Below are 22,177 nucleotides of genomic sequence, written 5' to 3'. Positions count from 1 at the left end.
TGTGAAATACATAAATAATTAATTAAATGTGTCAATAATTAATTAATTACATGTGTCATAACTATTTATTTAATTAATTAATTCCAATTTTAATTAATTATTGCCACATTTAAATAATTATTTAATGGTGTATTTAATTAATTCATTATGGCAGTCCTGGCGTTCCATAGGTGAGTGGTAAAATGATGAACAACTGCATTGAGATCATTTGCAGTATAATTTAAGTTATGTTTATTTAAAACTAATGATAGAGACCGGGAAGGATGTCTTTTTTTTATGGGGGTAATGTTTCAATGTTAAAGTGCACTTTGTTGTTACACTGCTCATACAGCAGCTTTCTTTAAATAAACTGTTGCAGTAAAATGGAAATTATGTATTTTTCCATTATGGAAATTATGTATTCATTTCATTTTTTTTTGCTATTTATTTTATCGCAAGTCATATCGTTATCGCAATATTGATCAAAGTTATTGCACATCGCAGGTTTTCCTAATATCGTGCAGCCCTACTCCTGTAGCTATAACAGCTTCAACTCCTTTAGGAAGAATTTCCACAAGGTTTATTCCTAATCGGTTCCACTTTGTTATGATACCACTAACAGTTGACTGTGTAATATTTAGTAGCAAGGACATTTTTGTTGCACACTCGGAACCCTATCGCGATACCATATTGGAATACACCGAGCTCCTGAGAGTGCCCCATTCTTTCACAAATGGTGTATATATCAGCCCAAATGCAAAACAGACTAAACTGTTTTCTTTCATGCTAGTGTCCACACCCTGGTGCAAAATTTGGTTGCTTGGTTTTAATGAAATTATTAATTTTGAACGGCAAAAATACAGCTGCTCAATTTTTTTTTGAAAAAGCACAAAAATCTGCACAACTTCACCATTTAATACTCGTCGCCTGTTTACTTCCCCTTTGACCGGAGAGATAGAGGGAGAGATGGATAGTGGTGTCATAACTAGGGATGGGTACCGGTATCCGGTGCCATGATGGCACCGGTTCTGACATAAACGGTAGTAACCAGACCGAAAAGCAGCGCACATTTCGGTGCTTTATTTCGGTGCTTTTTTCCCTGAGATTTGATACACTTCAGATTCTAGCCAATCATTTTATGTTTCCAAGGATAGTAGATGGGCCCAGGTACGTACGTTCTTTTAGAGCAGAGCTACAGATTAAAAATGCCCAAGGTGAAGCAGTCAAAAGTCTGGCTGTACTTCACAGCAAAAGATGCAAACTCAGCAGCCTGCAACAAGTGCTTTAAGGTGATACTGTGCAAAGGAGGTAACACCTTGAATCTGATGAAACACCTGGCGACGCATACCGCTTTTTTTTAAAGCCGAGAAATGCACCGTACCTACTCCGTGTGTGGTGCCTGTTATCGGACCCGGAGTTATCAACATCCCCCAAGAAACGGAAGAGGAGAGCCCTGGCCCCTAGCCCTGCCAGTGTAGCAGAAATGATGACTGATGATGATGGCAGCAGCAGCCGTTCTTCTCTGCGTGAGTAGCTTAATGTTGTTCGTGTGTAATTGTACATTAATGCATGTAAGGTAAACTAGAAAACACCGTCGTAGTTACATGCGGCTGTCTTCTTGTTTGATGGCAGATACTCCCTTCACCCTGGCCAAAAAGGCTAAAATGACCAAAGAAAAATTGGAAAACAGTTAAACATGAGAGGTTTTTGGACAAAATTTGTGTTTTTTCCATTGTTTAAGCACTGCTTCCAGCCAAGAGTGATACCATATATGACCTATAGCTGCATAAAAGGCTAACATTGTTATCTTTTTACAAAAAAACAGATAAACATGAGAGGTTTTTGGACAAAGTTTGTGTTTTCCATTTTTTAAGCACCGGCACCGTTTCAAAAGTACCGGTTTGCCACCGGTATCGGATAAAACCTAAACGATACCCATCCCTAGTCATAACATCTCTGGACTGGTAACTGCCATTTATAAACTAATATGTTTAGAATATATTCGACCAGCTACTTTTTCTGGTGCCGACAAGCAAGGACAGCAATGATTAAACATTGCTGTCAGCTAGAGGTGTACATCCCTAATTTTAACAAACTGATGAGACCCCCGGAGACTGCAGTTTTTTGATTCATTTACTTCAATTTACTAAAAGTACACAAGGCAGAATACCTTCATTAGATGAGTCATGATCTTCACTATCTCTTCCATGGAAGGCCGCTGAGAGGGGTCTTTGGACCAACAGCGAGTCATTAGGCTTTCAATGGGCTTGGGCAAATTCTTGATTAAAGGTGGTCTTGTGCCTGAATACAATAAAAAGAAATAACTGGTCACACGCAGTTACAGGGAAAGACATATCTGCATCACACAACACAAGAGAAATAAATATTATATATTACTGCCTCCCATTTTTTGAGTCAGTAGTGCTGCATCCAGGATGCAATAAACTGCAAGGAGAGCTGAAAAGGTCAACATGTCTTTTACCCCCTCTGCCAACATCTTTATTTTGACAATCTTCTAGCATGCATGCCTGAGCACTCTTAGTGGCCGACAGCTGGATGTGACCTCTGCATCACCCACCACAAACAAACACACAGACCCACACAGTCAGACAGGAAGAGTGACTCACCATTGTGCACAGCCCACATAATGCGAAAAGCTGGCCCTCCGATTTCATCGAAGGGCTTCCTGCGGGTGATCACCTCCCAAAGAATGATTCCCCAGCTGAACACATCACACTTCTCGCTGTAATTGCTGCCTGTGAGTAGAAAGAAACCCACAGCAACACTTAGGTCCTTTTCAAAGAGGGGGAAAAGGCTCAGTCTGACATCACTGACTGATAAAGGAAATTCTCTGCGGAACATTTGACAAGAGAGCGAGGAATGTGCCTGGCAAAGGCAGCAGCTTTTCTCTTGCTTTCAGTGGGGAGGAGGATGAAAATAAGGGAGCCATTTTCACCAAGGAACGGCTCCTGTGTTGCTTAATTATGGAGCCTGTTATTGAAGAATTAAAGTGCACATCATACACCTATTTCAAACTTGCTGCGCTGGGTTTTTCTGATAACATTCCACACTGATGCAAATTAGTTGTGAAGGGTTCACTGAGGGGGCAAAAGCGGCTTGTTTAATTGCACTGGAGTCTTGCAACATGCATCCAAAAACAAGGCAATGACTAGGAGTAATTCATCTTTCCCTGTGACATCCTCTAATCAGTCTCTTATTGTAGACTTACATTAGGCTCTTGGTTGTGTAAGAACAAAAATTCTGCGTTTACAGAAGAAAAGCCAGTACAGCATGACTCCATTCATCATCTCACTGTCACTGGTTCGGTAGCTACTATCAATAAATAAGAGTATGGTGGAAGTAATATATAGTATAATAATAATAATAATCATAATAATAATAATAGCAGGACCCATCTCCAATTAGATGAAACATGACAAAGATGATGAGGCTGAGGTAATTAGAAAAACACATCTCAGTTTTTCTTGGTCAAAAAATAGGAAAACATTTCAAACAGCTGTAATACTACTCATATTTGCCTTCAAATACTTCTGGGGCCATCCATGCTGCACTTCCTTTGTTGTTGGTCATGTGTGTCTGAATGTCACATGCTGTTCCAAAGTCACAAATCTTCAGCACAGTGCCTCCTGCCACCAGAAGTAGACTGAAACAAGGAAGACATACATCCTGTTAGCAGCAAAAAAGTGCCTTGAACTAAACAACATAGGACTAACTGTACCTAACTTCAGCCCGGTTTGGTTTAAAATGTTTCTTTTTAAAAAGTACTAGAGGAATGACAGTGCTCGGCTCTTACGACTGTTTGAGACAAAGGAAATTCTATAGTAATAATGCAGGAAATAAATTCCTGTACAATATTGGATAGGTGACAATTTGTGACTATGAGAGGCTTCATTAATTCTATAAACTCTCCAAATGATCTACACAGAACAGGTAAGCTGGTCCTCTCTTCCTACAGAATACTTACTAGTAATAGGTTAGTTTTCTTGCTTTTTTTTTTTTTTTTAATTAATGCTGGAAGTGTTGCCTCTGGTCCTTCTGAGACAATGGAATATAATCCAGATATCACAACATATTTCATTAATTACTGCATCCTATATAGCAGTAAACAATTACATCAAATCTACCACTATTCTGTATTTCCACATGTTTTCTTTTTTTTAGTGCAACACATTTAAAGGGTTTCCACAGAGGAAATGACCATGCAATAAGAATAAAGACAGTCTTCACATAATAATGAGATTTCCATCCTGTGTGGATGCCCTGCAAGAGTTGGCATTTATAGAGGGTGTGTTAGTCTGATCCAGCTGTTATAAAGAAGATGCGAGTAACTCTATATGCTGATAACACAGGTTTTCTTCATGGTATTTACCACTTCCTTTGATCAGGATTTTACATTGCTGGCATGTAATGCCATTCCCTGAATCCTGAAGCTGCCAGATTGAATTGCAACCACTGCTTTTCATTTCCCTTTTTTCCATCTAGGCTTTCCATAATCAATGAGAATATAATCTGAATAAGCCCAAAACAAAATGTATATCGAAGTAAATAATGTCTTTACACCTTCCCATTTTGCCTGTATCAGACACATCCAAATGTCGTTCATTTATGGCCAAAATGTTTTGGCTAGTTATTTAAGGGTTGGAGTACACTGTCTTGCTAATTTCTTCTTCTTCTTCTTCTTCTTTTTTGAAAAATACAGCATTTTATCAAATTCTCTGATAGTAGGATTCGTATCATGACAGAGAAAGAAAAATGATATATTCTGAACATGTCACAATTCCAAACTTTCATTAGCATCCTAAAGGTAAATAAAAAGAGCCATAATAAAATAAGAAAAACAAAATACAACACACATCTTACTGTGACACTTCCACACACCTCAGCATTCCTGATAGGTCGCAATAAATGTCTGTTAATATTAGGGCTGCCACGATTAGTCAACTAGTCACGATTAGTCAACTAGTAAAATCGTCGACGACTGATTTAATACTCGACGCGTCGTTTGAAGCTTTGTAAGATCACAAAAGACGCAGGAATAAGTAGTAGAATTTAAGAGTGTAATAACGGACTGAACCAGAAGATGGCAGCACTGCATGTACAAGGATGCCAGGTGCCGTTAAACCCCGAAGAAGAAGAAGCTGTGCCCCAGAATTCATAGCGCGGCCCAGCGCAGTAGTCAACAATGGCGGCAGCTAGTTAGTTTTAATATTACTCTTATTATTCTTTTTGGGTCACAAAATAAAGTTTAACATATTTTCAGGTGAGAATGTAGCTGTGTAAACCTCAAATATCTGCTCAGTTTATCAAGACACCACATATTTTCAAAAGCGCTCTGACGTTTTCGGAGACGTGCGTTACCCACTAGCTCGATAGCTAGTGGGTAACATACGTCTCACCAGCTCGATAGTTAGCCGGGGTTCAAGGCTCATTAGAGCCTGTGAGAACACCGGACTCCCGGCAAATCGTTTTCAAACCCACCGCCGTCTTTCACTACTCAGGTTAAACATGTAATATAAGTCACTTAGAGAACTTAAAAATGTTATTGTTTGGCTTTTTTAGTATTTTATTTGTTCCTGAGTAAATCGGTTTGGCTGAGAAATAAAGTTATAGTTTTTACACAGCTGAATAAACGTCAAGCAAACAACTGATTATCAGAAGTGTGAGATGCTCGAGAATATACTCCGGTGTCTTGTTATATTTTAGATAGCAAGGAGCAGGCGGCTGAGTTTATTTAAACTTCACTGAAACAACCTGCAGATTTAATTAAAATTTAATAAACTATCATCTTGTCTTTATTTTTAGTTAGCACATACCATAAACACTTCAAACTGTAAGCTAATGAGTTAGTTATACAAGAGCAGATGCGTGCTGGTGCAATAAGCTGTACGTTTTACGTCCAATGGATGCATGATCTGATTAGTCGACTAATCGCAAAAATAATTGGTGACAAGTCGACTATCAAAATAATCGTTTGTGGCAGCCCTAGTTAATATCTTGAGTAACTTTCAACTAAGTGGCTTACAATGCCATGCCAAAAAAAAAAAAAAAGCCTCTACATGTTTCTCAAAAGATACCAGATATTTTAACAAGAACACAATATAGTACAAACTGAATCAAACTACTTTAAAGAAATAATTTGCTGGAAACATAAAGGAGTGTGTGAGGTGAAAAGGTGCATACTTGGGTGGTTTGAGGTCCCTGTGAATGAGAGCCTTTGGTTTCATGCCATGGAGATAGGCCACACCCTGGGAACACTGTAAACACCAGCTCATAGCATGGGAAGCAGTGTAATAGGGGAGGGGTTCAGCACCATGCAGTACTGTGGACAAGAAAACACAGTCTCAAACAGCGACCACAGACAGCATACCTTCAAACCAACTAGGCAAAGTGTGGGGTCCCTATAGTAATTATGACACTGTCATATGGACTGAAACACCCATGTGCATTTTCACTATAGCTTCTTTAAGAGTACTGACAAAAAGCTATTACTAGCCCTCAGTGTCCCAGCAGATGCACCTATGTTATAAATTTGAAACAGCCTGGTGTTATTTTCACAAGGAGAAGAGTGTTACATTAACAGCTTCCAAGACATAATTTAGTATTTTTGACACCAGGAGGAACAGAATACCTGTAAATAATGATCATTATTATACAATCATATTTAAAAATATAATTCATATTAATGTTTTTTTTTTTAAATGACAGCAGCATGTTTAAAAATGCTGGAGAAATATCTTACAACTTACTAGGTTAATTTGAAATTCAATCGAGTATTACAAGACATCCCAGGAGTGTATATTAGTTCACCAATCAAAATAAAAATAAAAATGAGTGTTTGTCAACATAAAATTTCAAACTCATTGGGGATATTATCATTACTGATTATCAATAAAGGGTGACCCTTAATAAACATTCTGTCAACCAAAAATGTTCGCCAGAACAGCTAACAGATACAAGGCCTAAGCACACGAAGAAACATATATGCACATTAAATACCCACAATGACCCTCTAACAGCATATATATTTTTAAGAAAAAATTATAATATTAATGACATTAATTTTGAGTAACTGATATAAAATAATGTGTATTTTCTCATTCAACCATATACATGTGACCTGACTCTGTAGTAAGACTAAACTGCCTAGAGTCTCATTTGCAGTGGAAAAGAGGTTGAGGTTCAAACTCTAAATTTGTAGACATCCAAAAGCATTGTTTCAACAATATCTTATGACTGGATTTCAAAGTGTCAGCATATTTCACCATGAAATGTAATCACAACACAAACTGAGCTATCTGCAGCCTTGTTAGAAAAACTCACTTTACACTTCATTTTGTCCAAATTTATTCCGCAAAACTAATTTCAAACTCATCTTCACACAGTCATTTTTACACTATCATGTCCACCATGATGCCATTGGTGTAAGCATATTTCCATCATCACAACAATTGCCAGCCAAAGTCAGAGACCAGGAATTCCATTTGCGCACAAACACACGCAATATCATCAAGAACAACAGGACTTTTCGATAGTTCTCAGCATTTGTTATATTTGCTTCACTGCCCGCAATGTCCCACAAAACTATGTCCAAAAATGTAGTTTATGAAAATGTATTATAAGCAAACCACTAAGAACAGCAAACTACTTCGTCCCAAAACCTCATTCAAGTAAACCTGATAGCTACAAGGGGAAAACCCCAAACTCACTGAAATTCAGCGAAATTTGCCCCATAACAATTCTGGCAAATTTTAAGTACAACTGAGCACAGAATATTTTATGAACATGATACAAATTAGTACTAACAGTGCCCTCCATAATGTTTAAGACACAAGTTTTTGACGTTTTGTCTCTGAATGCTACCCAAAATGAATTATATATAAAACAGTTGTGACTGAAGTGGAGACAGCTTTAATTCAATTTTTTTAAAACAAAAAAATGGCATCCTTCTTGAGTTATCACATTCACAAGATTTTCAAAAACTTGACCTCTGACCTTGACCTTTTAGTTGAGGTCAGAGATTTAAATTTGTCCCCCTTTTGCAGAGGAAAAGCCCTCACCTGGCCAGGAAACTGGCCCTCACCTGGCCAGCTGGGCCAGGTGAGGGCTGCTCCCCTCTTATTTCATGATATTTCATTTCTGAAGTGTTGAATTTGCTTTTCATGGTTTGAAAGTTAGGGGGAAAGAGATTTTGCAAGAAAGGGAGGCCATCATTAGGCGGAAAAATTCAAATAAACCTGCACCTATCTGACATCCAGTAATCCCAGACTCTGCTGCTACATGACAACAAATTGCTTATAAAAGCACTCATGGTAAACATAAGAAACAACAAGCCTAGATATACATAGGATAAGTCTTTTAACTTATTTGAAAATAAGGCTGTAAGAAATATATGTATGTAATTTATTTGCAGAAGGTTCAAATACTCAATTTTCATTCTTACTGAAAATGTTAATTTAACTGTCTTAACTGTACGCACACAAATTATTTTATTACTGATCAATTTTATACCCCACCAGTTCCCAGGTTTATCTGAATATTTAGGTATGTGCATGTAAGGACTGCATGTCGCTGTGCAAACATGGACTTCTAACGAATCAGAAAAGTGGCTGAACATGCAAACAACTGGAGGATCAACTCAACAGGGCTGTGTCTGTCTAAAGCAGTGTTCATTACTAGCAAAGCAAAATAAATGGTGTAACATGTAACACAACCATAGTGTTTTCTATTAAAACATATTGACTCACCATTATATAATGATCCACCTTCTGCATATTCCATCACAAGGCAAACCTGCGGTGGAAAGAACACCATCAAAAACTCAAAATCAACCAAATAGACCAAATAGTCATTGTTATCCTAGTGAACTTACTGGACTATTGCAAGAGCCATACAGTTTCACAATGTTGGGGTGATTCACACGTGAAAGTTGTCTGAGCTGGAGATGAAAAGGAAAGGTTACACACAGGCAGGCTGTTGAAATAATCTTGAGAATATTTCAATAACGAAAAAATACCTCAACAATAAAGGCTTTCCTCTCTGATTCACTCTCAATAGTCTTGATTGCAACATCTTTTCCTTTCCATTTTGCTTTGCAGACGACCCCAAAAGCTCCTCTCCCCACCACCTGAGAACAGGTAGTTAGCATCAAAGTTACACTCACTAGGTAAGAGCTTCATCGAGCTGACACTAACTGTTGTCATGCGCTAGTGACACGAAAAACAGCAAAAATAATCCCAAGTTACCTCCTCAACTTCAATGTCCTCATAATTGATTTCTTCAAAGGGATACCCAGGTGGTGTTTCAAGCATTTCCGCTGGTGGTAACGATAGAGACATTACTAGCTTAGGTCAGCTAGTAACTTACTATGAAAACGAGCAAACAACACATAGGTAAAAAGCTCAATATTAATAAATAATAAATAAATCAGCACAAGGATACTTAGATAGGTTTCAAGACATCAATTGCAATTACGCAGTCGTATTTTTTTTATTTTATTTTTTACCGTAACTGCGTAATTATGACTGATGCCGTAAGGAGACATGGCTACTCAATAAAACAAACACGTTACAGCCTTCAAAAATGGCAAATTGTCATTCTTTGGCCGGCTGTCAAGCACCGAAAAACGGATCGGCGTTTGCCTACCTACTGTCAGTTCCCTTGATGCAGTCAAGGCTAACCGCATAGCATAACTAGCTCAGTTATGCAGCTGCTACGAAAAACTACTGGAGAAAATAGGTGTTTAAAGTTAGCTTTTTGCATAATTAAAGATCTGGGACGACAGAATAAGACTACACCATTCCTCACCAGAGTCTGACACTGTCACAACACAACCTTAAAAAAGACAAGCAATTCGAGGCCTGTTAAAATAGCAGCTTACGTTAGCTGGCTGGCCCGGTTGGTAACGCTAGCTACCAGGACTTTCTTAGCTTCAACAATCCAACTCTTCGTAGATGACTTGTCACCAGTGCCGGTTATGTGGACATGGGGATATTTTCTACTATTCATGTAAAAAAAAACCTGGAATAACGTCCATTTTTATAAAAACTGTTTTGTCTATCCACTTGACAAACAAGCATAACTTTTTGACAACTTGTGTAGCTGGCTTGCTAGGAATGTATTTTGATTCTTCGCAGGGGAGAGGGGGAGCTCCACCAGGAAGTGTGTGCGTATTGTAATTCTGTCCCCCGAAACCCAAAAAAGGTACGGAAGCGTAATGCATTAGCTTCAGAAAATGAAGCATTTTTTCCCCCGTAAATGACATAATTAGTTCGGATATAACACACAAAGAAAAAGTAAGAAATTTGTTTTCGTGTGGAATATTTCTTTGTTGTAAAGATGTTTCTAGAACAAGTCCTAAACTAGGTCTCAGGACAAAGACAGTTGTTTGGTTGTTTAGTTTGTTTGAAAAATTATTATTTCAGTTATTTTCTGAAAATTTCCGATACTTAATATTATAAATAAAAATGTTGAAGCAGTAAAAATACTTCTATGCCATTTTACAGATTAGAATTTAAATTTACTTCCAAGATAACATATATTTTGTATTTGTCCTTAGTGTAAGGTACCAATCAATATAAAAAATAAAAATAAAAAAGAATGTTTTCATTAAAAACATGTAAATGTAATAATGTGTCTTGCACATGTCGTCAATCTTGCATGAAAGCAAAAAATTCCGTTTATCTAAGCAGAATATTGACTCAACATCTGTACAGTCTTTTATTTTTAGGGCTGGCAGAATATAAGATTAAATACATCTTGTTTTCTTACATTTACCTGCTGTGATCCAGGGCAGCTCATTTCCTCCCTTCTGTTTGGTATTTCTGTGAAATTCCCTCTGTCTATCACTTATCCCAGCTTACTCGTACAAAAGAAAAAAAAAATATAAATACTGCAATTCAGAAAAGGAACATTAGTAATGAACAATGATAATACAGAAGCTTAAGTGCAGCTTTTATCACTTATACATCATAATCTTGGGCTTATACAGGATTCTGCATTCTTCATGGAAAGCAAGTGAGAGGTTCAAAGTTCAGCTGTGAATTTAACAGGCTGTTGTTTAAAACTTGAAATATATAAGCAGGTCTATATCAGGGTTATATCATTATATCATCGTTTTCACCTCCCCTTTCATAAGGATGTTCCAGTGTATCCTATGCTAAAGGAAGCAAAAAGAAATCATTGAAGCTCTTTCTGTTAGTATTTGGAGAATTGGAAGACCTATTAAGTTTAGAAACCTTACTAAGTAAATCGGGCTATTGGAACACACCCTTGGTGTCTGTTCTAAGCTTTATTTAAGAAATAGAAAAACTCCTGTCTGAAATTGTTCATCTGCTATTTGTATGAGAAAAGCCTGATAGCTGTGGGTGTATTTGATTTCTTATATCACTCTGTTTTACAACAGAGAGAGAGGAGTCTTCCAGTACTGATGCCTTTTGTTCCATAAAGATTTTATAAAGTGGGTGATCAGCGTTATTCAGGATGGCTTCTAATGTCTTTAATGTGCATCCTTCCCCAGCATCTCCAGTCTGGCACCAATTACAAAGCCAGCTTTTCTCACTAGTTTGTCCAGTCTCCTTGCATCCTTGTTACTCATGCTGCCTCCCCAGTAGACTGCAGCATAGAACAGGACAATTGCCACCATAGACTGATAGAACATCTTTAATATTTTACTGCAGATCAAGAGATTTTAGTTTTCTTAACAAAAAGAGGTAACTTTGCCACTTTTTGTATAGGTTGGTATTCAGGGACGCATTTAGATTGTTATCTAGGTGTTTTCTAGATATTTGTATTTTGTTACCATCTCTATGTCCATCCCACAAACTTTCACAGGCTGAAGAGGGGGTGTTATGGCCCGTCTAGGCACGGCCAGACCACAACATAAAGGGTGATCCATCCCCGTCCAACCCCAAGCAGCACGTCACACACTTAATATTTTGTGACAGTGATTTATTTACAATAAGTGCAGTTAAACAAAGGAAGGGAGCATATCATAACTTCAGGGTGAACCCAAGGCCAAAACAACAAACAAAAGGTAGGCTATCTCAGGAATAAACACAACTTACCTACTCAAAGGAACTAAACCAAACGACAATCACTTTCCTCCCTGCCTAACAAAAACAGGAGAAAACTGATCAAACAAAAAGGCGGTCCACCCCTACATGCTCTTACATTAACCAACATGGTAACATCGTGACACAGTGAACGGTCTGCCGGTTGGGTTGGGCCGAGGATGAATGAAGTGGCAGTCGCCGGCGGTCTCTTCATATCCGCTGCCTCCCGGTCCTCAGCCAATCGGTGTGAGCCATCCACCCTGGATGCACCAATCCCAGAGGAGCACCTGGACACTCAAATTTACATATGATTACGATCAGTCGTAACAGGGGGTCTGGGAGTCTTGAGAAATCTACTCTCATTTCCTTTGCCTTATAGTTGTTCAATATGAGGTAGTTTTTGTGACTCCAGTCACTGAAGGCTTTTACAATATTCCCATATTAAGATTCTGGTCTATTCCTGATACACGCTACAATGGCAGTGTCGTCCAAGCATTTCTATTTCTGCTGTATACAATGAAAAGGAATTGAGCCAGTCCCCTGTCAAGCCCCCGTGCTGCTGATTAATTTCCTAGAAACACAGTTCCCCAACCTGACAAACTGTGTCCTTTCTGTCAGGTAGTTTGCGATCCAGGAAACAAAGGAGGAATCATGGTGAGCTTGTCTTTGAGTATATTTGATTGAATGGTATTGAAACCACTTAAAAAAAATCAAAGAACAAAACTCTCACATAAGGGCCAGATTCCTCCAGATGAGTTAGGGCTCGGTGACACCTGTAAAGGACAGTCTTGGTGTAAAATCATTTGTTCCAAGATCTTCATGATGTGCCATTGGACCATGGAGGAGAGCAAAGTTATAACATGCACAGAGCTGTAGTGAAACTGAGTGTTAAAGACAATGAAAAGCCTCACTGCAGCCACTGTCAGTGCTTTTGATGCTTTATTTTGTGATCTTTGGTGTTTTTCACTGTTCCATCTTTCCCAGAGAGCTCCGTTATTCCGTTATAACCAATCAACATTAGGCAGTCCATACGTTATCTGCTTCCAGCAACGCGCAGCTATAGGATCTTGATGGATTGAAGAGAAAACCCCTCTCCCTCCTCTGTCCAAATGAAAACTGTATGGTAAAGGTGGGTGGATCGGTCCAAATGTCAATAGTATCAATACCAATGGTGGTACTGATATCAGATCGATATTAGCAATATAGGATCAATATTTTTTTCTGTCCTCCAAGTTCAGTATTTGGCCCAACTAAATTAATTTGTTATTTGGAAATGAGAAGAATATGCATAATGAAAAATATCTGAACCTGTTTGTTTTGACTACACGTCTATTTTTTTCCCCAGCCTATATCACATTTAAACAACACATGCTGACCCAAAGTGCTTTAACAATAGGCACAGTTACATTCCAGGTCTCCAAAAAACCCAGTTTCAAAATGCATGAATAGCTGAAAGGTGTGTCTTGTTGTGTTAACTAATTACTACGGAAAGCAAAAATCGCAATGCTCTCACCTACATAAGTTGCCCTTAGAAATTAAAAAAATATCAGTATCAGTATTGGTATTGCCAATACTGATACTGATATTTATTGGGTATTGGATCAATGCCCAAATTTGCAGTATCACACAGCACTGCTGCATGCTGACAGACACATTTGCAGGACTATAAAACCACTTTACTATCTACAGCTCTAGCACTCAGCATCAGCTAGGAGCGTGTGCACTTGGACCACTTGTTTTTTACCAAACACAAAATAAAATATGGTATATGCTGTAGTTTATAGTTATAAAAAATAGACTAGTTGACTCTTCTACTGTTTTCTAGGGACCCTGTCAGTCATGGGCCCTTAGAATCATCAACACTTTTCTCCCCCTATGGTGCTCCTCTTCTCATTTACCATTAAAATCTTGAAGAAGTCCACATTCTTCAAGAAGAAAATAAATTAAACCTGTCATTTCATTTCTTTTCTTTTACTATTTTATACTATTTGTAACATTCTTTAATGTCTCTGTAATTTTGTCTTTTGTTTTGGGGTTAGTACTGTTGTCTCATAGCAAGAAGGTTCGTCTACAGGGAGTGCAGAATTATTAGGCTGAAAGACGACCACCACTGAACAAGACACACAAGCTGAAACATCAAGACTGGGCCAAGAAATATCTCAAGACTGATTTTTCTAAGGTTTTATGGACTAATGAAATGAGAGTGAGCCTTGATGGACCAGATGGATGGGCCCGTGGCTGGATTGGTAAAGGGCAGAGAGCTCCAGTCCGACTCAGACGCCAGCAAGGTGGAGGTGGAGTACTGGTGTGGGCTGGTATCATCAAAGATGAGCTTGTGGTTGTGGGGCCTTTTCGGGTTGAGGATAGAGTCAAGCTCAACTCCCAGTCCTACTGCCAGTTTCTGGAAGACACCTTCTTCAAGCAGTGGTACAGGAAGAAGTCTGCATCCTTCAAGAAAAACATGATTTTCATGCAGGACAATGCTCCATCACACGTGTCCAAGTACTCCACAGCGTGGCTGGCAAGAAAGGGTATAAAAGAAGAAAAACTAATGACATGGCCACCTTGTTCACCTGATCTGAACCCCATTGAGAACCTGTGGTCCATCATCAAATGTGAGATTTACAAGGAGGGAAAACAGTACACCTCTCTGAACAGTGTCTGGGAGGCTGTGGTTGCTGCTGCACGCAATGTTGATGGTGAACAGATCAAAACACTGACAGAATCCATGGATGGCAGGCTTTTGAGTGTCCTTGCAAAGAAAGGTGGCTATATTGGTCGCTGATTTGTTTTTGTTTTGTTTTTGAATGTCAGAAATGTATATTTGTGAATGTGGAGATGTTATATTGGTTTCACTGGTAAAAATAAATAATTGAAATGGGTATATATTTGTTTTTTGTTAAGTTGCCTAATAATTATGCACAGTAATAGTCACCTGCACACACAGATATCCCACTAAAATAGCTAAAACTAAAAACAAACTAAAAACTACTTCCAAAAACATTCAGCTTTGATATTAATGAGTTTTTTGGGTTCATTGAGAACATGGTTGTTGTTCAATAATAAAATTATTCCTCAAAAATACAACTTGCCTAATAATTCTGCACTCCCTGTAATAGTTGCCATAAACTCACCCAGAATTTCTGAAAAGCTATTGAACAAATACTGTGATTGTATTTTGCTCACAATTGTCTGCAAAACTAAATATCTGAATACTTTTTGCCAGTGTTTGCTTGGATTTTGATGCAACTTTGTGTCAAATAGAGTGTTTTAGTTTAAAGTATCTTTGCTAGCTTCTACAGGGAGTGCAGAATTATTAGGCATGTTTTTCTTGAAGGATGCAGACTTCTTCCTGTACCACTGCTTGAAGAAGGTGTCTTCCAGAAACTGGCAGTAGGACTGGGAGTTGAGCTTGACTCCATCCTCAACCCGAAAAGGCCCCACAAGCTCATCTTTGATGATACCAGCCCAAACCAGTACTCCACCTCCACCTTGCTGGCGTCTGAGTCGGACTGGAGCTCTCTGCCCTTTACCAATCCAGCCACGGGCCCATCCATCTGGCCCATCAAGACTCACTCTCATTTCATCAGTCTATAAAACCTTAGAAAAATCAGTCTTGAGATATTTCTTGGCCCAGTCTTGACGTTTCAGCTTGTGTGTCTTGTTCAGTGGTGGTCGTCTTTCAGCCTTTCTTACCTTGGCCATGTCTCTGAGTATTGCACACCTTGTGCTTTTGGGCACTCCAGTGATGTTGCAGCTCTGAAATATGGCCAAACTGGTGGCAAGTGGCATCTTGGCAGCTGCACGCTTGACTTTTCTCAGTTCATGGGCAGTTATTTTGCGCCTTGGTTTTTCCACACGCTTCTTGCGACCCTGTTGACTATTTTGAATGAAACGCTTGATTGTTCGATGATCACGCTTCAGAAGCTTTGCAATTTTGAGACTGCTGCATCCCTCTGCAAGATATCTCACTATTTTTGACTTTTCTGAGCCTGTCAAGTCCTTCTTTTGACCCATTTTGCCAAAGGAAAGGACGTTGCCTAATAATTATGCACACCTGATATAGGGTGTTGATGTCATTAGACCACACCCCTTCTCATTACAGAGATGCACATCACCTAATATGCTTAATTGGTAGTAGGCTTTCGAGCCTATACAGCTTGGAGTAAGACAACATGCATGAAGAGGATGATGTGGACAAAATACTCATTTGCCTAATAATTCTGCACTCCCTGTATCTACAGATGCAGATTCTGCTGATCGTTGATGCAACAATTTAGCAAATTTAGCAGTAAGACCCTCCTTGATAAGGAAAATAACACTTACATAATGTCAAAATTACATTTTTGAGGAGGGACGTTATATAAACACAGCATTTGATGAATGTTAATTACATGCTCTACACACAGGGAGTAATAAAGCATGTTCCCAATGGAGGCTTTCCAAACCACTAAGCAAGCACAACTCATACTAATGAGCATGAACTAATTTGTTGTGATATTGAACAGAGGGTTGTTAATAGCAGGAGCCATCCCTCTAGCCTGAAATAATTATTCTAATCACTCATTTCAAAGGTGATTAGAATGGTCTCACCTGGAAGGTTTTTTTTTAGACCTACCTCAATAGACATATGGTTTGAGAGCACAGTCAAAATTTCGGTGCATGTTGCCTAAAATCTTTTCAAGAGTGATTCCTCCACAACTTCTGCGCAGGAGACTTGTGTTGTTTACAAAAGATATGTCCTTGAATTCATGTGTCATCATCCAGCAGCATCACAATAGAAGTTGAGTAGTCCCTTGCAATGTCAAAGTTTCATGTAGTAGCTAGGGATGGTATTTACTGAGATTTTTAAAAGGACAATTGATCTGTCTTCAGGGCTGGATGATTAATTTAAAAATCCTTGACATTAAATTCACAAGGCTCATACTTACAAGCAACCTTCAGTTCCCTAAGATGTGCTAGGTTTCTTGATACATTTCTCTCTGGTCTCTATACTCCGGGGAAAGAGCTTCTCCAGTTATCTAATGACATCCTGATGGCGGGAGTGATATGGAAAAAATTATTTTCACCTCAGTGAAGCTTTTAAGCTGTGCATGTGCACCCGCCTATATCAGAGAGCCACTGTGGCCCTATTTTATCAGCATCAGTGCTGCATGAGGTGTGTTGATAAAATTTTGGGATTCCACCAATAATAATCCAAAATTACAACTGATCTAAATTTGGCAAATTTTGAACTACATGACTGCATGTTGCATCCATGCCTGAAGAAAGAAGTATATTCTTACCAGCAAAGAATCAAGATTTTGTGTTATAAATGGTGATATCCACTCTTTAAACTACATTTTTACGTCCCAAATAAAGCAAAGTGGACTGGCACCTCAGATAGCACTTTTCGTACTCCATCTGAACACTAAGAACCTTTTACTGCTAGCCACATGTACCCATTTATACAATAGTTTGTCTACACACACACACACACACACACACACACACAGTGACATGCAAGTCAACACAACACAACACAACACAACACAACAAAGCAACAATCAGCCTTCAACAAGATAGCAGCAGAGTAGGCCTGTAACAAGGAAGAGAAGAACAATTATCTGGGGTCCACCCTACTATAAGCAGTGTTGGGTAAGTTACTTTAAATTAGTAACTTAGTTACATTACTAGTTACTTTTATCAAAAGTAACTCAGTTACTTCAAGTTACTCGTTAGTTTCAAAGTAACTAGTTACTAGGGAAAGTAACTTTGGTTTTACTCAGAATTCTCTTGTTAATGTGTTGCTTCTGTAATTGGATACCCAGCAAGATTGCCAGTCTTCTAGCTTGCTTACTTGCCACAAGTGCACTGTGCCACCTACCAATAGAAAGGAAAAAAATAATGTGCATATTTCCACGAGAGAAATCCCACACCTGGACCGTCGTTGACCGCTGCCATGATTCTAGCCTACGTCACAGCGTCATGTGCGCTTTTTACATCCAACACCAAAACTGCAGTTGTGGTCCTTTGATTGTACTCAGAACTCGGAAATTCTGCCTTCTGAATAGGAAGATGTAGGTAACACCAGACTGCAGATGAGCTGCATACAGAGCTGGACTGGGACAAAAAATCGTCCCGGGCATTTTGACTAGAGACCGGCCCGCCATTATAGGAAAAATCATAAAGCCTTTGAATGAAAAAAAAAAAACGCTATTGTGACAGTGATGTTCACTGTCTTGATGGTATATATGTATCAATCTATCAATTGTTTGTTGTAAGATTTAGATAATTATTTAATAAAAGCTAGACATTTTAAATGAGAATAAGAAAGAAAAGTATTTCTCTGTGCCCCCTTTCCCTGTTAATGCCCTACCTGGCCCTCCTGGCAAAACTTTGCTAGACCTGCCTCCGCACAGTTACCAGCTGTCAGCTACGTTAAAAAAAAGGATGCTGGTGTTATTTGTCTCTCATAAACAGTTCATAACTTCCCTTCAACTCATTAATGTCAGGTAAAAGGTAAACCAGTTTTTCCATCACCTGTTGAGCTCTGATGATTCAGTAAGGACATCTCCAGGTTTCATCTTCATGTTTCCCTCTCACCACATATCCAAACCGACATCATGAGCAGCAGCTTTTACAGCTGTGGCTCCAGCAAACACCAGCTGATACTAGAAATTAATATTAAATAAATTCTAACAACAGCTGATCAAGCTTAAACGTGCAGCTGTTGTTTAGTGCGACATCCGCTGGTTTCTTCTTTCTGGCGCGAAGTGGGCGATAAACAAATAAGAGAGAAAAGCCGATCAGCTGATCATTGATCAGTTTCATGATTGAAGTAGAAACGAGAGAGGGAGGGGGAGAGAATGAGAGAAGAAGAAACAGCTGCAGTGTAAAGACAGAATAACTCCAGCTTTGTGTCTTTTTCAACAAAATAAAACTAGTACCGGTACCGAAAAAAATAAAATGTATTCATAACACACGTGAAAAGACCAAGGAAAACCGAGGAAACGATAAAAACGATAACAAAATAACGCTAAAAAACCCTGAAAACTATACATTTCACACCTGAGCCTCAACTCTCGCGGCCCGGTACCAAACGACTCAATAACAATAATAATGTAGTTACTGTAACGCGTTACTTAATAACGCGTTAGTCCCAACACTGACTATAAGTCAAAATGCAGACAACCTATGAGGATCCTACTCACCACCCTTTAACAGGTACACAGCTTAACAATTGCCTGGGGAAATGAATCTAATCTGCAATGCTTAATAACAGGCTGTGATCATCGCCAGCTACGGCAGGAATGACTGCCAAATTCCAGGACTCAGCTGCTTCTTATAACCAGCCTCTGATTAGAATAGAATGCATTTTATTGTCACTACACACATGTACAATGAAATACAGAGCATCTCCTACTCAGCGCAAACATGTAGGAAAAGAAAGGGGGGTGAGGTGCACAGTTCTGAAGCACTATATACATATGAAAAATATATTTAAAAAAATGTACAAATATACAAACTGGGAAAGAATAGTGTCATACATTTAGAGTGTGGGTTATTGCATGTAAATTAAGTCTTGCACAGTGGTGATAGTAGTTGTGTAGTCTGTTTATAGAGGTAGATCCTTGGACTGTGTTAGCGCTCCCTAATGCTGGGCTCACACTGTGCGATTTTTGGCCCATTTTGAGCCGATTTTTGAGTCGTGCGACCGTTTTGGTGATCGGCCCGATTTTGGCCTTCATCGTGCGTCGTGCATCGTGTAGTATACGTGGGGTAACGAGACGCGATTAACACCTCACAACGAGCTCCCGATCATCAATCGCTTGGTCGTGAGGGTGTCACCGCAGTTTGTCACACTGCGCACGCGCAAACACAAATGTCAGCGAAAAAGACGGCGCAGCACGGCAGTGCAGCGTGTGATCTGGACACAAGCGATGGAGGCACAACTTGTAGAACTTTGGAAAGCTCATCCGAGCCTTTTTGATGTGGCCTCAAAAAATTATCACGACACAACAACCTTGAAAATAGTTGGATCTACACTGCTGCTCAATCACAGCTGCCTGATCAATGTTTTTCATGAGCAATTTAGCAAAGTTGATGGTGGTGGTGTGCGTGTCTGTGTGAGTGAAAGACAGAGAGGGAGAGCGAGCGACAGAATTTCTGTTATAACCTTCATTTTATGTACGCATAGTTTGAGCACTCAGGTCGCATCAGAGCATCAGGCCGTATAGTGTGAGACCCTGCATCGTGACCTATGAACTTCTAACCCCTGCGAGTCAATCGTACAGTTTGAGCAGGAGCTGAATCGCGCGACTGAAAAAAATCGCACAGTGTCTGCCCAGCATTAGAGAGCAAAGAGAGAAGTGGAACGTTCATGCTGAGTTCACAGACCCCATGCATGAACAGAACATCTACAAAATCTAACCCACTACATTAGCAGGCAAAAACTGCACAACATTATCAGTCATCAAGTTTTAGAAATCTAGAGTCTAAAGTTACTCTTTTTATATTTATAAACTATTTTGCTATTGTAACTGAGCGCTTTTAACTGCTAGCCTCACTCATCCACACACATTTATACAGAGTGCAGTATACCGTCTTGTATATAGCATCTTGTCTAACATTTGCACGCATGGATACATTGGGGTAATTTTGACAAAATCAAGAAGACAGACATCAAACCACTGACCTTCCAAGTGGTGGACAACCCACTCTACCTCCTGAGCCAAAGATGATTTTATTGATTTAGTTTTGGCTGTCAATATGCATTATTGTAATGTACCTTCACTGTGAAGAAATTTGGGCCATGTTTAAAGTCAGGAGTCAGCGTTATGAGTTATCACAGCCACAGGGTGTTGCTGTTGTACTTCCAACAGCTGGCCTCTCTTTCAGATGAGCCTAATAGCGATCAGTCACAGTTCCCTCTTTTTCTCCACTTATATTAGGCCAGCATATTTCATCTGTTTGTATGCCACTTACAAAGAAATTCCTCACAATTAGGATGGATTCATTTACTCATTCTTATGTCACCATCAGCACTCTGCTACATTTTAAATAATCTTTTTCCTCTTGCAACTTGGATGATTGATTGTGGTTCACTCATGCAGCTGATGAACATTTATCTTGTGTTTATGGCTTTTAAGTGCCACGACCACTGCCGTTTGGTGTTATGGAGATCTTTTCCCCGAGAAGACTTGCATTATTTCATTAGAGTGAATGGTAAAAAACCAATCCAAACAAACAAACAAAACAAATACAACAACTCCTGTCGCTGCCAGTTTCCCTCCAACCCCAACAAGTAAACAGGTTAGACACTGGGAACTGCTGCCAAGTCATTTAAAAATGTATCTAAATCCTTCTTTCACTTATGCTGAATTTATTTGACAGGTGAAACACATAACCTGAAAAAATAATCCCACAGTCTAATTAGTACTAGTACGAGCAAGCAGTGTGCAAATGGCTGAATACTCAGCAGAGTGAATCAAAGAGCTAAACCTGAAAGGATGCCTTAAGTCCAGTAAAAGTGTCAAGCAATGTGACTATTACAGCCAAGGTATGTTTCGAGCCCAAGCAGAAATGAATGTATTATTTCTCGTCTTTCTGTTCTCACTTGAAGAGTTGATTTTAATTGGATTGCGCCCCCTCTAACTGCTTCCTGTTCACAGGGTGACAAAACAGCTGCAGCCCTACATAGTTGGTGGTGGCAGTACCACCACAGATAACCAGCTGAGAGTGACCTTTCTGCATTGTTCCTCCAATGTATCACAGTTGATATGCTGTCTTGAGAGGAGTAGCAAGGTGGGACAATGCTGCCTTACCCTCCCTTCCATTCTGTGTGATGAGTTTCTCACGTGTTGTAATGAACCCGATCAGATTTATCTGGCCAACCTTTTCATTCACTAATACTAATGTTACCTTTTGGGAGAGTTTTTAGACCCTTTTAATGTTGTTGTGGCGATACATCTGTGATGGGCTTGGTGCTTAATAAACTTTTCTTATGTTTAATGAGGCAAAACTATTATACCCAGCTGCCCTACACATTTCTTTATTTGCCCTACTGAATTTAATTTACTTTTATTTCTTTTTTTTTTTTAAAATGCTGAATGTTTTCATTTTTAAAAAGACATAAATGTCCATGT

General features: G+C 39.1%; 1 protein-coding gene across 3 annotated transcripts in view; it reads right to left on the bottom strand.

Moving 5' to 3' along the window:
• Positions 1 to 10,150, bottom strand: part of map3k7 (mitogen-activated protein kinase kinase kinase 7) — a 32,068-nt gene extending 21,918 nt beyond the window's left edge. For 2 of the 3 annotated variants that reach the window (XM_080882451.1, XM_080882453.1), the window contains exons 1-9: positions 9,878 to 10,150; positions 9,243 to 9,362; positions 9,014 to 9,124; positions 8,870 to 8,935; positions 8,745 to 8,790; positions 6,181 to 6,319; positions 3,519 to 3,643; positions 2,607 to 2,735; positions 2,150 to 2,280 (exon numbers count right to left, since the gene is read on the bottom strand). In XM_080882451.1, coding sequence (XP_080738577.1) covers positions 2,150 to 2,280; positions 2,607 to 2,735; positions 3,519 to 3,643; positions 6,181 to 6,319; positions 8,745 to 8,790; positions 8,870 to 8,935; positions 9,014 to 9,124; positions 9,243 to 9,335 — 840 coding nt within the window. In that variant the 5' untranslated portion in view covers positions 9,336 to 9,362; positions 9,878 to 10,150. The remainder of the gene's footprint in view (positions 1 to 2,149; positions 2,281 to 2,606; positions 2,736 to 3,518; positions 3,644 to 6,180; positions 6,320 to 8,744; positions 8,791 to 8,869; positions 8,936 to 9,013; positions 9,125 to 9,242; positions 9,363 to 9,877) is intronic. The other variant, XM_080882452.1, reaches the window with a different exon arrangement.
• Positions 10,151 to 22,177: the final 12,027 nt, after the last annotated feature.

Source organism: Rhamphochromis sp. 'chilingali' (assembly GCF_963969265.1).
Source record: "Rhamphochromis sp. 'chilingali' genome assembly, chromosome: 5".
In the NCBI taxonomy this organism is placed as follows: Eukaryota; Metazoa; Chordata; class Actinopteri; order Cichliformes; family Cichlidae; genus Rhamphochromis; species Rhamphochromis sp. 'chilingali'.
This window is presented reverse-complemented; position numbering and strand designations above follow the sequence as displayed.